This window comes from Sinocyclocheilus grahami, unplaced genomic scaffold (genome assembly GCF_001515645.1).
Source record: "Sinocyclocheilus grahami isolate Dianchi unplaced genomic scaffold, SAMN03320097.WGS_v1.1 scaffold113.1, whole genome shotgun sequence".
Taxonomy (NCBI): Eukaryota; Metazoa; Chordata; class Actinopteri; order Cypriniformes; family Cyprinidae; genus Sinocyclocheilus; species Sinocyclocheilus grahami.
The window spans coordinates 1,327,934-1,345,860 of NW_015505292.1; the positions used below are offsets into that span (position 1 = coordinate 1,327,934).

General features: G+C 36.2%; 1 protein-coding gene and 1 pseudogene across 1 annotated transcript; one reads left to right on the top strand and one right to left on the bottom strand.

Moving 5' to 3' along the window:
• Positions 1–2,252, bottom strand: part of LOC107589175 (coiled-coil domain-containing protein 113-like) — a 4,790-nt pseudogene extending 2,538 nt beyond the window's left edge.
• A 276-nt stretch (positions 2,253–2,528) lies between these two features.
• On the top strand, positions 2,529–10,585 carry LOC107589174 (casein kinase II subunit alpha'-like). The gene is made up of 12 exons (XM_016277537.1): positions 2,529–3,156; positions 4,737–4,848; positions 5,817–5,918; positions 6,505–6,555; positions 6,939–6,998; positions 7,089–7,172; positions 7,399–7,509; positions 7,990–8,091; positions 8,233–8,333; positions 8,960–9,108; positions 9,201–9,283; positions 10,069–10,585. Exons 1-11 carry the CDS (start codon positions 3,053–3,055, stop codon positions 9,275–9,277), a joined length of 1,053 nt encoding a protein of 350 aa, XP_016133023.1. The 5' UTR covers positions 2,529–3,052; the 3' UTR covers positions 9,278–9,283; positions 10,069–10,585.
• The last annotated feature ends 7,342 nt before the right edge of the window (positions 10,586–17,927 follow it).

Consider the following 17,927-nt stretch of genomic DNA (forward strand, 5'->3'; position numbering starts at 1 on the left):
CACACACACACACGATGCGCAAAACTCCGCATTTGAACAGTCAATAGCAAATACTTAAACTAATAACAAAACAGTAGCTGATTCTGAAGCGCCAGATTGTCATAGCAAAGTCAGAATTACTTCCTCTCCTAGGTTCACGAAACGGTTGTCCATAAAATGCATTGCTGTTCTGTTGTAAGTCATCTTAAAGATTCCTAAATGCATCTACTTTCGGAAGGCCAAATAAAGTGCTTTTGCTTTCGCCTAGAAACACACACCGTCTCCCTGACATGCTGCTTCAACACTAACTGCGGTTACAGAAACCACGCCTTCTTTCTTTGCGTGCACATTTGGGCACATTATGCAAATATTTCCACATAGTGAGGTAGATATGTGGGGGTGTGTTAGAACGAGCCATTTTAGGGGGGCGTGGCAGAGTCTTAACTTTGATAAAGAATATCTCTTTGGTTTTGAGACTTTAGTCTTTGCAACTTCAGGGATCTTATCTATGCACAATCATCTTGTAACACTCGAAAGAGAAAGGAAAACTTGAAATCGCATCATATGACCCCTTTAAGTTTTCTTTTACCTTGGCCCTTACTTTATCCTCAATGTATCTGATGACCTTCTCAGCACTCATCGTCACACTCTTTTTGTCTCGCAGTGCTTTACCGATGTCACGATCAAACTGGCAGCATTCGTTTTTAACCTCTGCCAAGTGGATATCAGCTTCTTCCAGAGTTGCCTAAAGGGGGTTTAATCAATTACATAAACATATGAAATGAATTTGTCATAGCCTCATGAGCTTGTTCTGTCTCTCTTGACTAATGACCTTGTAATTGTCCAGCTCTCTCTGAATGGTCTTTTGCTCTCTTCAAATCTTGTGTCATCTGTTTATGCATGCTTTGGGCGACATCACATTTCTGTTCCAGTGTCAGGAGCTGTTGTCTCTCTGGAGTGCGTACTTGGGCTTTCCTTCCTGGACTCTGGGTTCAAAAGATGGACAGTGAGCGAATGACGTCATGACTGACGATGATGAAAGAACGAATGAATTAAAAACACAGTAACGTTATTTAAAGAACACAGAACAACGTAACACGTTTTAAATGACAAGATTTACATACACAGGAATATTTCACCTCGACATTTTAGAGTGGAAAGAGACGATAAGGACGTCACGACGTATTGAACATTATGCAATGACTGTATTCACTTAACATTAAATACAAAGATAGGATATTCAAAACGCATATAACACACGTCGTCTATAAAATACGTACCGTTGCCATTTCCAGCTGTGATGCTGTTTCAAAAGACTCCGAATGAGTTTGTGGGTCCAGTCGATTAATATATCGATCAAACAGATCGATTTCTGCTTGTCGCGCTGCATTGGGGCGTCTTAAATTGAGGGAAACAAAAGTGAGTTATTCAAATGTAAATATAATTTATAATATACAATGTTTGTCGACAGAATACGAAATAAAACGTTTAGAGACTAGGATCAGTTAAACGTTGCTAGTCTGTCTCGTTATCTGCCAACCACATAACAGTATTATTAAAACGAATAATAAGTAGGTTATCCTTTTGTCAAATATGACAGCGAGAATAAGCCAAGATTTTGAAAAAAAAAAAAAAAAAGGCTTTTGTGCTTTACTTCAAGTCCTCCACAAGTTCAACAAGTTGTTTTTTATCCGATTTGACCGTCCTCTGTCGTTTCTGCCATGGTTGCCAAGGTAAACAATGCCATGGTTTCTTGTGTTTGCTTTGCCATTAAATTATTTATGTTAAAATAATAAACACATACATTTATTATTGTGATAACACATTAAAGCACATTCAATATAAACATAATTGTTCAATTTAGGGACAGATTATACCAGACAACGTTATACACCATATGTATTAAAGATATTTAAATAAAACAGTAAATTCATAATAAATAAATAACATCAGTATTGTTATTTAATATTGTACACGTGTATCTTATGAGGACATTTACATGCTAGATTTACATACGCCGTTTACGTATGTTTTCCCCGAGTTCATCGTTTATTAAGGAAACGTAAACAACTTGCACTTTTTTGAACGGAGTGAAACAGGAACAGTGAAAAAATCCGGCCATACATTTCCTCAAAATGAATATTTTTTTGATAGTACTTGTGTCGAAATGCGATCTGTTCCTCTGTCAACAGTGGAAGCGGAAGTCTTTCATATATGGCCGCGTAGCAACGGACGGACATGCCCAGTACTTCCGGCTGTTCAATGCTAATTGATAAAGCTATCTTGCGCTTCCGGGTCAAACCGTTGCAGTCCGTTTTTTCCTGCTGCAGCACGGGGGGATTGGTAAACCCGAACCTCGATCACAAGCGGAACGCTGCACGGGATTATAAACGGGTTTCGCGATTCTTGCATATCGACTTTACGCAAGCGACGTGACGGTGACACGGTTTTCCACCGGGGGTCGAGCAGAACATCGCTCTGTAGTCCACCGCGTCTCTCTCTCTCTCTCTCTCTCTCTCTCTCTCTCTCTCTCACCAGTCAATCAACACCCTGAAGCTTAGAGACTGGTTAGTTATATTCTACTCAGTTACGGTGGACTGTATTTTCCAGCATATATTGTTACAGACTGAAGACTGAGAGGAAACACATCCCGGCTTTTCTTCTTGGATCTCTATGCTTTGGATCTAGGAATTTGAGGCCCCTTTGGGGTGGTGGGGGGGTTTAACCCACAAGAATTAGATTTAAACAAACCCCCCCGCCTAAGACTCAAAGTCTATTTTTAAACCCATTAACTTTTCACAAAACTTCTCACATACAGATCCAAAATAGACCATCTAGCTTTGCATGCGACATTAGCACTGCCAGAGCATTTCACAGACTACCCAGCGTTCATTTTCACCCTCGGGTCTCCAGGCGGTTTAAACACCCCTGACAAGCCGGGGAACGAGCGCTGCTCAGCGGCCACCGGACACCGCCAGGCCTCCCCCGGGTTGGTGTACTTCTGATCGGTGGTCCTCCGCGGTCTTGATTTGGCGATCGGATTTCTCCTACACCCTGAGCCCCGTCGCGCGCCATGCCCGGCCCGGTGGCCGGTAGTAAATCTCGGGTGTATGCCGATGTCAACACTTTGAAGAGCAGGGAATACTGGGACTACGAGGCCCATGTGCCCACCTGGAGGTGAGAGATTTAAAGCTATAAAAAGCCCAAGTGCATCATCACCTGATTTTGTGTCTCAAAACCCAGTGAGCTGCCTACCTTGGCGCGTTTCGTGTATAATTTTGTGCATGTGTGTGCTGGTTTTCTTTGCGCAGTGGTTCACATTTGTAGGCTCGCTATCGATCGTTCTGGGAAAGTCATCAATCTGCGTGATCGAGCAGCTCCTGTTTTGAGAGCTGATGATGAGAGGATGGCATGAACGGATGTACAGATGCAGAGAGAGGAGTGTGCGACTGTCCACAGCATCCACAGATTTTATGCAAATGCCCTGCTTCCCTCAAGTGTGCGGTGCACGTCCAGGAATTACCACTCTAAACCAGTGCACAAATACAGCATTTAGTGGTTTTAATGGTTAGATTCCTCTGGAGCAGTTCATGTGCTTCTGTTTTAAACAGTGCATATATATTATTGCAGGTGATGATGAATATGTTGTCGGTATTTATTATTTTTTGTGTTTGTTTTTTCTGTATTACACAAAATGAGAAATTGTTTAGCAATTTTCACACAGCTCTTTTCCATACAGTAAAACTGATCATTGTGACTGTCTGTCAAAAAAACACCATGAAAGCACCATAAAATTGGCAACTATTTTGCTTGATATCAGTCTTCTGAAGTTATATATATATATATATATATATATATATATTTGTATATGTGTGTGTATATAACTTCTATTTTTGTGTAGTGAGTCAAAATTAAGTCATTATTTACTGCAAGGTTCCACGACATTGATGTTAAATGCGATGTGCCAGAATGGGGGAAAAAATGACATTTGAGCATGGAATATCAGTTGTATGGTTGCTGTGGCATTAGTGAGTCATTTGGATGCCAGTGTTGTCATTGATAACTAAAAGTATTACAATTTGTTTTTGTTAATTGAAATAAAGTTGAAATAAAATATAAATATTAGATTAAACTGTACCAAAAATGAGAAATGATGCCTTGGCAAATAACTTAAATAAGATGAAGTACTAATGGAACTAAAACTGAAATAAAAATAAATCAAGACTAAAAAAAAAACTAATTGCAAAATGAAAACTTAAAATTCAAATGAAAACTGAAAATATAAAAATAAAAGCTAATTTAAAATATTACTGGGCATTATAATTGTATATAAACAATACTAAAATAGGACAATTGGACGCAGCTGAAGTTTTTTTTTTTTTTTTTACATCGTAATGTATATATTCCCAATTGTATTTATTGTAGCTTACTGCTTTGTTAAACCATTTTGATTCAGATTAAAATGTGACTCTGCATGTACAAAGCTCTGTAAGAAAAGTGGCGTTTGCCTCATTACTATAGTTAAGAGCGCTTTCAGACAGGAGACCAATGCTTAAAATGTCGTCTTTGGCTCAGTCCCTTGGTAGAGATGTCAGTCAGCCCTCAGCTGACAGGGGAAATGATGGGCTTGGTCATTTTCACAGATGGTTGAATGCGTTTCAGCCTCTTGTTGCTCATCTGCGTGCTGGGTTGGAGATGTTGCTTTCTGGTGTAGATTCTCTATCTGACTGGCTTGTGAATCTGTGTACCACCTGCAGTAACCAGGAGGATTACCAGCTGGTACGGAAGCTCGGGAGGGGCAAATACAGCGAAGTCTTCGAAGCCATCAACATCAACAATAATGAGAAGGTGGTGGTCAAAATCCTCAAGGTGAGTTTCTATTCAGTGTGTAGTCAATATGACCTTTGACATCTTTTCATCTTACGTTTGATGAAATTATGTGATTTCTCTGAGGTAAATTTAAATGTAATTTTCTCCAGAAAATGAAGGAAATCTTGGCTTGATGTAAGTTCCATGTAGGTAGTTGCATGATTTTTATTGTTATTATTATTATTATTATTATAATTTTCTCTCTTGAATACACTAACATACATACACTAACATTCCAAAGTTTGGGGTCTGTAAGATTTTTTAAATATTTTTGAAAGTCTCTTATGCGTTTATTTATTCAAAAATATGAAATATTATTCCAATTTAAAATAGTGTTTTCTATTTAAATATATTTTAAAATATCATTTATTCCTGTAATGCAAAGCTGAATTTTCAGCATCATTACTCCAGTCTTCATTGTCACATGATCATTCTGATATGCTGATGTTGTGCTCAAAAAATATTTATTATTATTACTAATAAGAACAGTTGGGCTACTTAATGTGACTGTCACGTTTGATTATTTTAATATATCCTTGCTGAATAAATGTTAATTTCTTTAAAAAAAAATTGAACTGACCCCAAACATTTGCACAGCAGAGTATATGCTTAAAAAATATAAACGCATTTAAAATATACTTTTTCTCTCTTCTGAGGAAACACAAAAAGATATTGATGAAACATGTTGCACTCTTGGGCGTGTCTAAGGTTTTGGCCAATCAAATGTCTCCTGGAATGAGAATTTCCCTCCCCTTAATATTCTCACTAGCAATAGCAAACTATGTTTTTGAGGTAAACTACAGGCTATTGGCTGTTTTCAAACAGAGACAAGCCTTTTAAAATTCCTATTTCAACTTTCTGTTTTACCACAGACAAAAATGTGTTTATCAAGCCATGTCATGAGGGTTTTGCTGTTGTTTAATGTTGACTAGGTTTTTATATTGTTACATATTTGATTTCTAAAATAGCCTGTCAAGAAAAAGAAGATCAAGAGAGAGATCAAGATCCTGGAGAACTTACGAGGAGGAACCAACATCATTCAGCTAATGGACACAGTAAAGGACCCTGTGGTACGTTGTCCATCTCTCTCCTCTTCCGTTGGCGATACTTGTCCAATCAGGGTGCACAGTTTGTCCCACGAGGACTTCGATTTTTCCTTTTCTGAAGATTGTGGGTGGACAGCATGTGAGACAAATTGCTTTTTATAGCTTACAGATGCAAATTTGGGTTCAGGCCGGAATTAGTTGTAAGAAGTTTTTATGTCTCAAAGTTGTCAGTGAAATTACATTGGGGAAAAAAATCAGATTGGAAATGTCACAGATTTACTGTACAAACATAAGCAACCGGTAATAGAGTGATTTCAAAGGATTATATGGACACAAATGAGATCATATGAAAATGACTGAGAAGCGTAGTAATGATTATTTAAACAGCAAATTAGATTTTACATCTGTATAATGCGTTGCAGCCAGCCATGATCCTTTTGTGGTCCTTGTGCTCCTGTTTTATTCCTGATTGCCATCACAATGACTGCTGGATGGTGTCTGTTAATGCTTACTATTGTTTTATTGGTTGATTGAAGGACTTTTTTTTTTTTTTTGACTGTTCATCTCTTTTTCTCTCTGTTTTTGGGATTCCTCCCCAATCATTCTGCAGTCTCGAACACCTGCGCTTGTCTTTGAATGCATCAATAACACAGATTTTAAGGTATATTCTATTTAAGGTTGCCTGTCTATCTATTTATCTGTCTGTCTGTCTGTCATTTGTCTGTCTATCAATCTGTATATCTGTCTGTCTGTCTATCAATCCGTCCGTCCGTCTGTCTATCTGTCTATCTATCTATCTATCTATCGTCTGTATATCTGTCTATCTACCAGTCTGTCTATTATAAGGAAAATAATAATGAATTGATGGTCATTTCAATATTTAATAAGAGACTATTTAAGGTGATAAGTTGTTTTGCAGAAATATTTTACTGTCTGCTGGCTAATCAAAATCCAAGGAATGGTATAATAATTAAAATTATTTGAAGTGTCTAAGTTGCATTTAAATCCTTCAAATCTAATATCTTTTGTTTCCTTCCTGTTTAGGAGCTGTATCAAAAGTTAACAGATTATGATATACGTTTTTACATGTTTGAACTACTAAAGGTAAGCTTACAAGTGTGTGCTTCACTGGCTTGTTTTGGAGACTTGTATGCATTGCTAAGGTTTTGTTTCGTTTCGTTTAAATACGAGCAGGCTCTTGACTACTGCCACAGTATGGGGATCATGCACCGTGATGTCAAACCCCACAATGTTATGATCGACCACCAGTTAAGGAAGGTAATGATGCAGTTATCGTTAATTCTTCATCTTGAACTGCATTTAAGACATTCCGAATACAAATCAGAGAGACTTTCAGAGAGAGAAAGACTGTAATGTTCCCTCTGTCATGTAGTTATTGGCTTTGTGCACCAGCAGAGGGCATCAGGGTACCACTTTCTTTTGGGTAACAAAGTGTTTTTCAGGTGTTGATTTGCAGCATCATGTTTGTGTGTTTTTGATGCAGCTGAGATTGATAGACTGGGGTCTCGCTGAGTTCTATCACCCCGCACAAGAGTACAATGTCAGAGTGGCTTCACGCTATTTCAAGGGTCCAGAACTGTTGGTGGACTATCAGGTAAAATGCTCATCATGAATCACACAGAATAATTTTAAAACGCTGAGCTACTTTGACAGAGTCCTCAATTTTATGACGACAACAAATACTTTCTCGTATGTAATGTAAAATTCAGTCTGTTGAGGAGTTGCACAATGTCATTGTTTATATTGAAAAGTCTTTGACCTTATTTCCTTGTGCTCAGATCATAAATATTCCTGACACAGTTGTCACATGAAAGACAACTATAAAAAGCTGTCAGTAACAGTCAGACTAGCATGAAATAAACAATGATGGTTTTTAGAACATCACTCACTCAAATGTCCTTAAACGTAGTACGTTTGATATTAGACCGATGCTTAATCGTTGGATGTACATTGTAATATTTATGATCCGAATAATATACAGTTAAAGTTTTTGAATGTCATATATTGCTGTTTTCTTTTTAGGCTGTCTATGGTTATTGGGTTAAATGTGTGTTTTTTTTTTTTGTGTGAACAGATGTATGATTACAGTCTGGACATGTGGAGTCTCGGCTGCATGCTGGCCAGTATGATCTTTCAGAAAGAGCCCTTCTTTCATGGCCAGGACAACTACGATCAGGTGCGTGACATTATACATCAGGAATAGATCGTTCATTTTTATAAGTAGATTTAAAATACATATTATGCATTTAACGCTACAAGCTAAATGCTTTATCTTTAGCATGTGACCCTGATTTCATTTGATTTCCTTGTTCTCCAGTTGGTGCGGATTGCAAAAGTTCTTGGAACAGATGAGTTATTCGGCTACCTGCGCAAATACCACATTGAACTGGATCCACGATTCAAAGACCTGCTTGGCCAGTGAGTACCAGCAGAGGATGTCATAAAGGCATTTCAGAAATTTAAATGGATTTTTTAAAACACAGTAATAACAAACACAAGCCAAGAATAGAAAGCAAATGTATATGATTTGTTATGATATGTTGTGTTATATTATATTCACAAATAAAATGCCAATTATTTATTATAAAATTATATTTATTTATTATTTGAGGTAATTCCAAGGCTTTCCTCTGAGTTAAGTTACTTTTTACAAAAGGAAATATGTATCATAAATGATATCTGGCCAAACATAAGTGTTCAGTACATCGATATTAAAATACAAAGCAGTGTTATTATAGTTAAATAAACTGAAATTTAAACCATAAACATTTTATTTACCTCAAATAAAATAGATGTTAACTGAAATAAAATAAAAAATATTTAAAAACTTGAATTAAAATTTTCAGCTAGCTGCCAAGGCAACGTTTCTCATTTTCATTCAGTTACGTGTTACTCTTTTCACTTGATGTTACTGAATATGATAATGACAATGAATATGATAATGATACGAAGTACCAAGTACCAATTGCTTTAATACTAATTGTGACATAATCTATTACTATGCAAGTTTGACCAGTTACTGAAACTCCTGCCGTATCCTACAGGCAGACGCGGAAGCGCTGGGAACAGTTTGTGCAGACGGAGAACCAGCATTTGGTGAGCCCAGAGGCTCTGGACCTTCTTGACAAGCTGCTACGCTATGACCATCAGCAGAGACTGACCGCCACCGAGGCCATGGAGCACCCTTATTTCTGTGAGTTAGCTTACCTCACTGCTGACAACTTGTATACACACAACTAATTGACAAAAATTCTAGAAACATACATAATTTGTGCATGTCTTCAGATCCAGTGATGAAGGAGCAGTCTCACACTAATACAGATGGCACCATAGTGTCAAGTGGAACCAACACACCCCGATGAGAGCAGGTATCAAGAATTAATTAGTGTGTGTGTGTGTGTTTTTTTTTTTAAATTTATTGGTTCAGTTGATTTTTAATGGTATATGCTTATTTTTGCATATAGATTACCAAAGTTTCTTTAAAAACACTTAACAATTTAATAACACTGATAAATGTAATCTTTAGAAACTCTCAATATTTTCATACTGTACGTCAGTGTTATTTCATCATTATTTATATACTATTGTAGTATTTATTCATTTTAAATTAGCTTTTATTTTTATATTTTCAGTTATCATTTTGGTTTAATTTTTAGTAATTTTGTTATAGGCTCCTGTCATTTTTATTCGTTTTTAATACTTTGATTTAGCTTTAATTTCAGTTTAGTAATTTTAGTATTTCAACTTGATTTTTTAGTATCTAATTTAAAATTTTCTAATTTTAAGTCTAAATCAATTTTTTTATCTATTATTTATTTTATTTCAGTTTTTTTATTACCGAAAAGGATTTTCAATAATTTTAGTTAACAAAAACAACGCTGCTGTACATTATAGTGTTGTGATGCCTAAACTCACTTGAAGCATTTCAAATATTCATTGTAGTTTAAAAAATTATAATTTTTCATATATATATATAAATATTGGTATTGACCAGAATTTTAATATCTGTGCATCTCTAAAAATGATTAATCACAAATTACAATATAAAGACAAATAATCCACAGTTCTGGTTTTTGTCTTTGTGTAGCATTTTTAAATTGTCTGAAATTCAAAATAAATTGTCTGAAATTCCTTTTTTGATATTGTTTTTCAGGAACCAGATAAGGAAGGCGTTTGTTACCTCAATTTTTTATCCCTTGTGTCTGAAACCTCTTCAAGTGTACAGTGAAAGTTGGATCTAAGCAGCACCTGTTACACCTCGTCTCTCAGACACACACACACATGCACACTCGCATACACTCACACCGACAGACATTTCCGCTTTCCTGTGTCTGTCAAGGTTGGTCTGCCCCTCTATAACAGGTCTGTTCCTCTAGCTTGAAGATTTCAAAGCTTTCCCTCCCAGGTTTTAGATGAAAGGAGTATATCCTTGACTCCACCCCCAAGTACACTGGCCCCTCCCACCTTAAACTAGGCATGGAGAATGAAGACCAGAATGAACCCCGCTCCCTCTCTCCTTATTGGTCTGTGTGTACATCTGTTCAGTATTCAGACCTTGGCGCAGCCTCCACATACTGTAGTAATAAAGTGGCATGGTGGACCTTTATTTCTTTGCCCTAGGTAGATTGATTACTATATTAATGAAAATAAATGATTTTTATTTAGATTTATCTTCCTCGTTATTGTCTGTTAATCCGAGGTTTGAAATGTGTGCCTATCTGTGGTGTTTGCAATTACCTTTGTTTTTTTTACATACTTAAAAGGATAGTCTACCCCAAAAATTAAAATTTTAACAATAAATGTAATGTAATGCAGGACTAAACTTCTTGCTCAAGAAGACACCCTGATCCCTGGCTTCCTATCCTACAACCTGACTCCCCGGCAGCTCATGTTCAGAAAACATCTTCCCCATGAAATTTTCAGCACTGCTTGGTTGTATCACAGTCTGTGATGTCCGGTCAGCAGTGATGATGACAACCCCTGCACCTGCCCTTTGTCAACCGAAAGCCATTGTAATTCCATAAGCAGCAGAACCATGAAGTGAGCTTAACCACTTAAAGGAACAATTTACCCAAAAATAATATTTCTGTCACTATTTATTCACTTTCATGTCATTCTAAACTCGGATGACTTCATTTCTTCTGTGAAATAGAACAGGAAATGTTTTGACAAATTTTAATGCTATGTTCTTTTCATACAGTATAATGAAAGTGGATGGTGACCAAGGCATTTCAAGCTCCAACGGTACCAATGATTCTTCATAATAAAGGTTCATGTGACTCAAGCACTATATTACAAATCGTCTGAAGCCATATGATAGCTTTGTGAGGGCAACAGGCTGAAATTTAAGTTATTTTTCTCTGACCGCTGTGGTCACCATTCACTTTCAATGTATGGGGAAAAAGCAGCTGGCTTTTTGCTATTCATTTCCTCTTTTCCACATAAGAAAAAAAGTCATATGATGAACTTTACCTTTTATTTTTAATGTGAAGTATTGTTTCATTTCTGTTATCGCCAAAGATTTAAACATTCTACAGATGGATTTGCCAAAAGAGGCATTGAGGTCCTCATTGCTAATATAATCCTATTCGATACTCGAAAACTGCAATTCTGGGATTTCCCCTTTGTTCAGCTATTTTTGTTTGTCTTACAGTCAAGGCATGATATGCATATGACTTGTCTATGCGGTAAAAAGCCCATAAAACATTTCAAAATAAATTTTAAGCTGGAAACCTCTAAGCGTATAAACTTGCAATCTGAAGCTGAGTTAATGATTATTTGTGCTGAATCACGTGAACTCCAATCAACTTTTGAAGTCATAGGTGTTTTATTATTGGAAGGTTTTTCAAATGCAGATAAATAGGAAATCAGTAAATTCACAATGTTGTCACACACACAGTGTAGAAGTTTTAGTTTCAACACGGTAATGCACACAGGTAGCTAAGTTTCCATCACACCTCTTTGAGAGAGAGGGAACCTTGGGCCCCCCGTCCCACACAGAAACAAACAAACAGATGAATAAATAAACAAACAAATAGCTGTGTCGTATTTCCAACCTGATGAGGACTTTCCACTGGTTTAATTACAGACAGAAGCACACAAAACTGTTTGTCCCTACTGGAATTTCATAGATTTCACAATTCGAGTCCAAACTATAGTCCAAGAAAAAAAAAAACTCCTCTGTGTCAGTATGAGCAGTAAGATTTCCAGCACTCAGGACATCTAAAGATCTGCTTCTTTCCAATTCAAACCAGATTTGTTGCATGTTAAATCCTCCCAACAAAAGAATTCAACAAGATTGTAGAGCGATGCCTTGGTCCCTCACTTTAACTCTTCTGTGTAGAGTAAGGACTGGCTCCATTAGTTAGTAAACTCCCACAGGGCTGAAGTTGTTGGGAGGTTTTGGAGATGCTGGATGCTTAACTCACTTTTTTGATATTGTTACTACGTCTGCGCCGAAAGCAGGCAGGTAAGCAACGCTTTTCCGATTTGATCATTGGTGAGCTGGGAGGAGAGGCTTTTCTGTTAATCAGAAACACAGAAAGTAAAAATCTAAAATAACAATCAGTTGATTCATTTATTTTAATCTATACAACAGTTCCTGATGAGTACAAACAGCAGTGGGACATTTCAGTATTTTCATCACTCCACTGTGTTGTCTGTGCATGTTCCATTCAGACGGTCAGTCTGCAAGTTATGCCAATAGCTGTTTTTGAGTCTTTGAATAATTCATTTGTTCAAAACACCAAATCATTCAGGAACGAAACGCATCTTTATGAATGAGTCATTGTATCATTTACTCAACCGATTAGTTGCTCCTAAAGTGAGGAGTGAAACGTCTTTATGAACGTCATTGAATCACTCAATTAACCGATTTGTTCTAAAACAATGAATAATCTGTTCTGCACTGATGTGTATTGTTTGGAAACGTACAACTATTACCTGCAGTGGCTTTGTTTGGAACTATTTTCACAGGCGAATCAAAAATAGACAAAGTAACTGGCAAATTATGTGTGAACAACAAATTAATTAAATTAAATTAATTATTAAGTATATATATTATATGTTTCATTTGTGAATCTAATCAGTTGAGTAAAGGATTCAACGACTCATTCATAAAGACATGTTTTTTATTGAATTAATCAGTGTTTTGAACGAACGATTCAAAGACTCATAAAATAAAACAAAATAAAATAATATATAAAATAAAATAAAACATTAAGAATTAAACTTAGTATCTGATTACTAAATTAAATACTAAATATTTATATTTTTCACCAATTTTATTTTTCATTAATTTGCAAAAAAGGGAGATATTAATATTTATTAATATCTCTATTATATTTGTGGAAGTTATGCTAACAATTTTTTTGTCTTCCACAGATGAAAAAGTCACATGGGTTTAGAACTACAAGAAGATAATAGAATTTAGATTTTCTTTTTATTTAATAGACCCTTTTATTATGAGTATTTGGGAATGTAAGCCTCACCTGGCGGCTGCAGCTGCTGCTGCTGCTGCCTCTTTATTGCGCAGCTGGCGCATTATACGCAACATGCGACAAATCTGACGCAGTGTCATCTTCGGAGCGTGGCAGGCCAGACGTGGGCGAGGGGCCCCTCTGGGCCCTCTGTAACTGAAAAGGGACATGTAATCACCACCAGGCCCCCTCCCAAAGAGCTGAACACTGCTGCTGCCATAGCAGGACGCACACTGAAAGAAAAACAAGAACAAGGATATAGAATTGTTTTGCTTGAAATCAAGATTTGGAGACCTTTTATATCAATCAACCAGTTGATAACAAATCTTTCACCAAGCTACTGGTTTCAACCCAAGAACACGATTAATTAACTACATCCTAAGAAACCAAAGCCATGACACACACGCACACACACACACACACACACACACACACAGAGACTCTATACAACAAGCTTGAAGACACACAGATTGTTTTACTTGACACTTGATCAGCCCAGAGCACAGTGGCAGGCCAGACGTGGGCGAGGGGCCCCTCTGGGCCCTCTGTAACTGAAAAGGGACATGTAATCACCACCAGGCCCCCTCCCAAAGAGCTGAACACTGCTGCTGCCATAGCAGGACGCACACTGAAAGAAAAACAAGAACAAGGATATAGAATTGTTTTGCTTGAAATCAAGATTTGGAGATCTTTTATATCAATCAACCAGTTGATAACAAATCTTTCACCAAGCTACTGGTTTCAACCCAAGAACACGATTAATTAACTACATCCTAAGAAACCAAAGCCATGACACACACGCACACACACACACACAGAGACTCTATACAACAAGCTTGAAGACACACAGATTGTTTTACTTGACACTTGATCGGCCCAGAGCACAGACATGATACATCCACACCAATAGCACTGACAGAACATGACCCAGTCTAGAACAAAGAAAGCTCAAACTAACTGAACTGAGAATAAGATTCATCATGTTAAGTGATCCAAGGCATGTATTTTATTTCACTAGTATCACCACCAAAGACACTATGTAATCAATAGCAAAAAAAAAAAAAAAATCCCTTTGTTCCGAAACAGGGATTAAAATTATTACAATGCAGGTGTGAAAGCACCAAGACATCTTTTAAATTAATCTAAAATCAAAATCTGTCTTCCAAATTTCACCAAAATAATTTCAGGAGTGCAGCACAAGAAGATGTTTCTTCTGTTTGGACCATCTGCTATTGAACTCCAGCCATGTGTGAAGTCATCTTAAATTCTTAAAAGTGAATAATCATCAATTCATCTACAATACAAAAAAGCACTCTTAATCTCCATATACTCACCGGTACAACAGTTGCCATGGTAACCAACTCAGTTCAGGGCGTCCAAGGGATGCTGCAGAATTATGTGTAAAATTTTGCCTGCCTTGACCGAGCATTCATCCCTTATACCCGCTGTCTTCCCAGGTGCCTCATGATGTGACCAATCACAGGGTTCCTGCGGTCCAGTTCCTCCCTCTGAACCTGACATCACCAAGTGATGTCACTCCGCCACTGCTTTAAACTGGACACAACAATGGGCAGAGGGTGTCTCGCGTTTCAGGACCTCGGCAGCAGTGACATGCAGTTAATTATCACGCTACCTTTAGTCTCTGGTGGGTAAATTTAGAATCCCGTAGGAGAGAACAAAGGAGCATTCTAAGAACAATGCATGCTATTAATTGGTTGACGTGCTCCTGGGAGAAAAGCTTTGTGTCGCCTACAAACATAAATTAAAGCAGCTCATGCTTTACTGACAATGACGCTTCTATACCATGACAACGGGTCATGGGTTACGTGTGTGTTTATTTGGGTTTAGCTCATAGATGGGTATTTGAATGAAAGAGAATTTGATAAAAACATGAAAATGATTAGGGGTTGATGAATGAATGGCGTTCATCTTTGGGACACAAATAAATGTATGTATAGTAGCATCTTTCATATAAATGCAGTTTATAAAACTTTAAAAAAGAACACAACAAAAATATTAACTACAAACTTTAGGGTTGCCAGAAAGTCTGAAGTAGTTTTAAAAGCTTGAATTTTAAAGTTTTTCAGTTTGAAATAGTTAAGTTTTAATTTACTAGTTTTTAATAGATAGATTAAAACCCTTTTAAATAGATAGAGTTTGAATGAGTCTCAATAGCTTAGAAATAGTATTATAGAGCTTTTTCAAGCCAACTTAATAATAATAATAAAATCAATTAATCAATAAATCACTTTACTTTCAGAAATTGAAACAGAAAATAAAAATGAAATACAGTGGCATAAAGCAGGCCTATATTAATCAGAAACTAAAAGATCTACAGTTTTTAAATGTGAATATTCTGAGCTTGTCTAATTTTAATTGCCTTTTTTATTTTTTAGGAATTAATGTCTTTTGGAAAAATAGGTTCACCAGCTTACAGCGTGATACTTTGCATGAAGTAAGTAAGGAAATAAATAAAAGAATGAAAACTACTTATTAGTAGATTACGATCACATTTTGACAGATGGTTAAAAAAGCTAATAAATAAAAGTATGATATTTTGATGATGATGATTTTTTTTTTTTACGTTGCATCGTGTAAATAAATAAATGAAAAGATTTAATACAATGATTTGGATCACATTTGAACAGACAAGTCAAAAATGCATTAGTATTAGTGCATTCAGTACTTTAAAACCCAGTAAAAGAACCTTAAAATTAATCCTACTTACATGGTAACCATTTTAAATGAACTAAAACAGTAATGTGGACTCGGAAGTAATGAATCAATTTCTTAGCATCCACCAGTGAAAATGAGAAGCGATGTCTTAGACAGTATTAGCAAGACGTAAAACTCAGTTCATCATCTAAAATGACACCATCACATCTGTGCTGTCATACGTTTGCAGGCACACTTGGACAGCCACAGCTTTTTTGCCTTGTTTAACTGTCAGTAGTTTTGTGAAAACCAAACATCGCCTTCAAAAACCTCCAGACAGGCCTTACCAGCTTTACCAGCAAATTCAAGTAATCAAACAAACGTTTGGCTAGATCTGCAACCTTCAAGATGTGTGAGTGAAAAGTATTGTTGAGTTAGGCCTATGCAGAAATGATCATGATAATATTTCCAACCCTACCATAATCTTAAATAAATTCAATAGATAGAAAAAAGTTTGGAATAGATATTATTATTTTATATTTTGGTGTTACTTTTGACATTATTTGATCATGCGATATGGAGCAGAGCTCTCTGAACTCTCCTCCTCTCTTTATCTTCTCCCAAGCTGTAAATTTGTATGGTTCAGTGTCATATATGGAGCTGTAAGAAATCTCTTAGTAACCACTCAGTGCAAATTTCAACAGCCACTAAAAGTTCTTCCTGTTTCCTTGCTCCTCCCTTTATTAAGTCACCCTTCATCATAGTTTACAGTACATTGACTATCATAACTGATATTGCCCTACCTTACTCTGACTATCAATACTTGTGTAATTGATCAAACACAAGAACTTCTGATTCCAAATATTAGCCTATTATAATTGGATTTATAATTTGGGTAATTTTAGTACTATTTAAGCTTGCTTTACATACAATATTAGATTAAATATATGTAAGATTTTCTAGTAAATTAATGTATTTTCTGTAAAAACGTGGAAAACGTTAAACATTTACTTAGCGATACTGCCACCTTGAGACGAAACTGTGATGCCCTAAAAAACAACAACAAAAAAACTCAACACTGGAAGAATTAAATAGACATTAAAAGTATAGTGGGGAAATTCCTTTATTGTTATTTGTAATTTTAGATTTTACATGGTGCTGTGATGGTAAAAGGCAAAAACTAGGTTATAAAAGATTTTAGATTATTCATACTAAATTTTTTAAAAACAAAATCTTGAGTAGAACAGTGACCAAACTAACTTTCATTAATCATTCACTGTTTTATGCTTATGTTAATTTCCTTTAAAACATCTATACTCAGTTCTGTCTGTTTTATTATTATTATTATTATTTGTTTTATATTTCTGTTTGTTTGTTCAACTGCTCGTAAGTGTGTGTTGCGCAGGTGAAGTAAACCTCAAAAATAAACAATCATATTTAAAAGGCATTCAATCTCATTTATATTCCACATTACATCAATATCAAGTACAGGAAATTAGAAATCTAATTATAAAACAGCCCTGCTATTTAAAAACATCCAGTATGGGAAACCAGCAGCGCTTTTTTTTTTCCATTTTTAGTCCAAGGCGGGTTATCTGCGTCTTAAGTTAAATGAAAACCTAAAAAAATCGCACTGATCGAGTCAGGTCTCACAGTGCCATAAAACGCTACTGACAGCCTGTTTGAGTCGCGCCCTGTGTGCAAACACAGCGCCAGGGTTCTGACACCAACTACGCCCACAAGGAGGAAACACACTGAGCAAGTATCGACAGTTTACGTGACGAGTTCACTTTTAGCATTAGTGTCATTTTTTTTTAGAAAATAAAACATAAAATGACTTTTTGTGTGAATTATAAACTAGAAAAACGACACAAACACA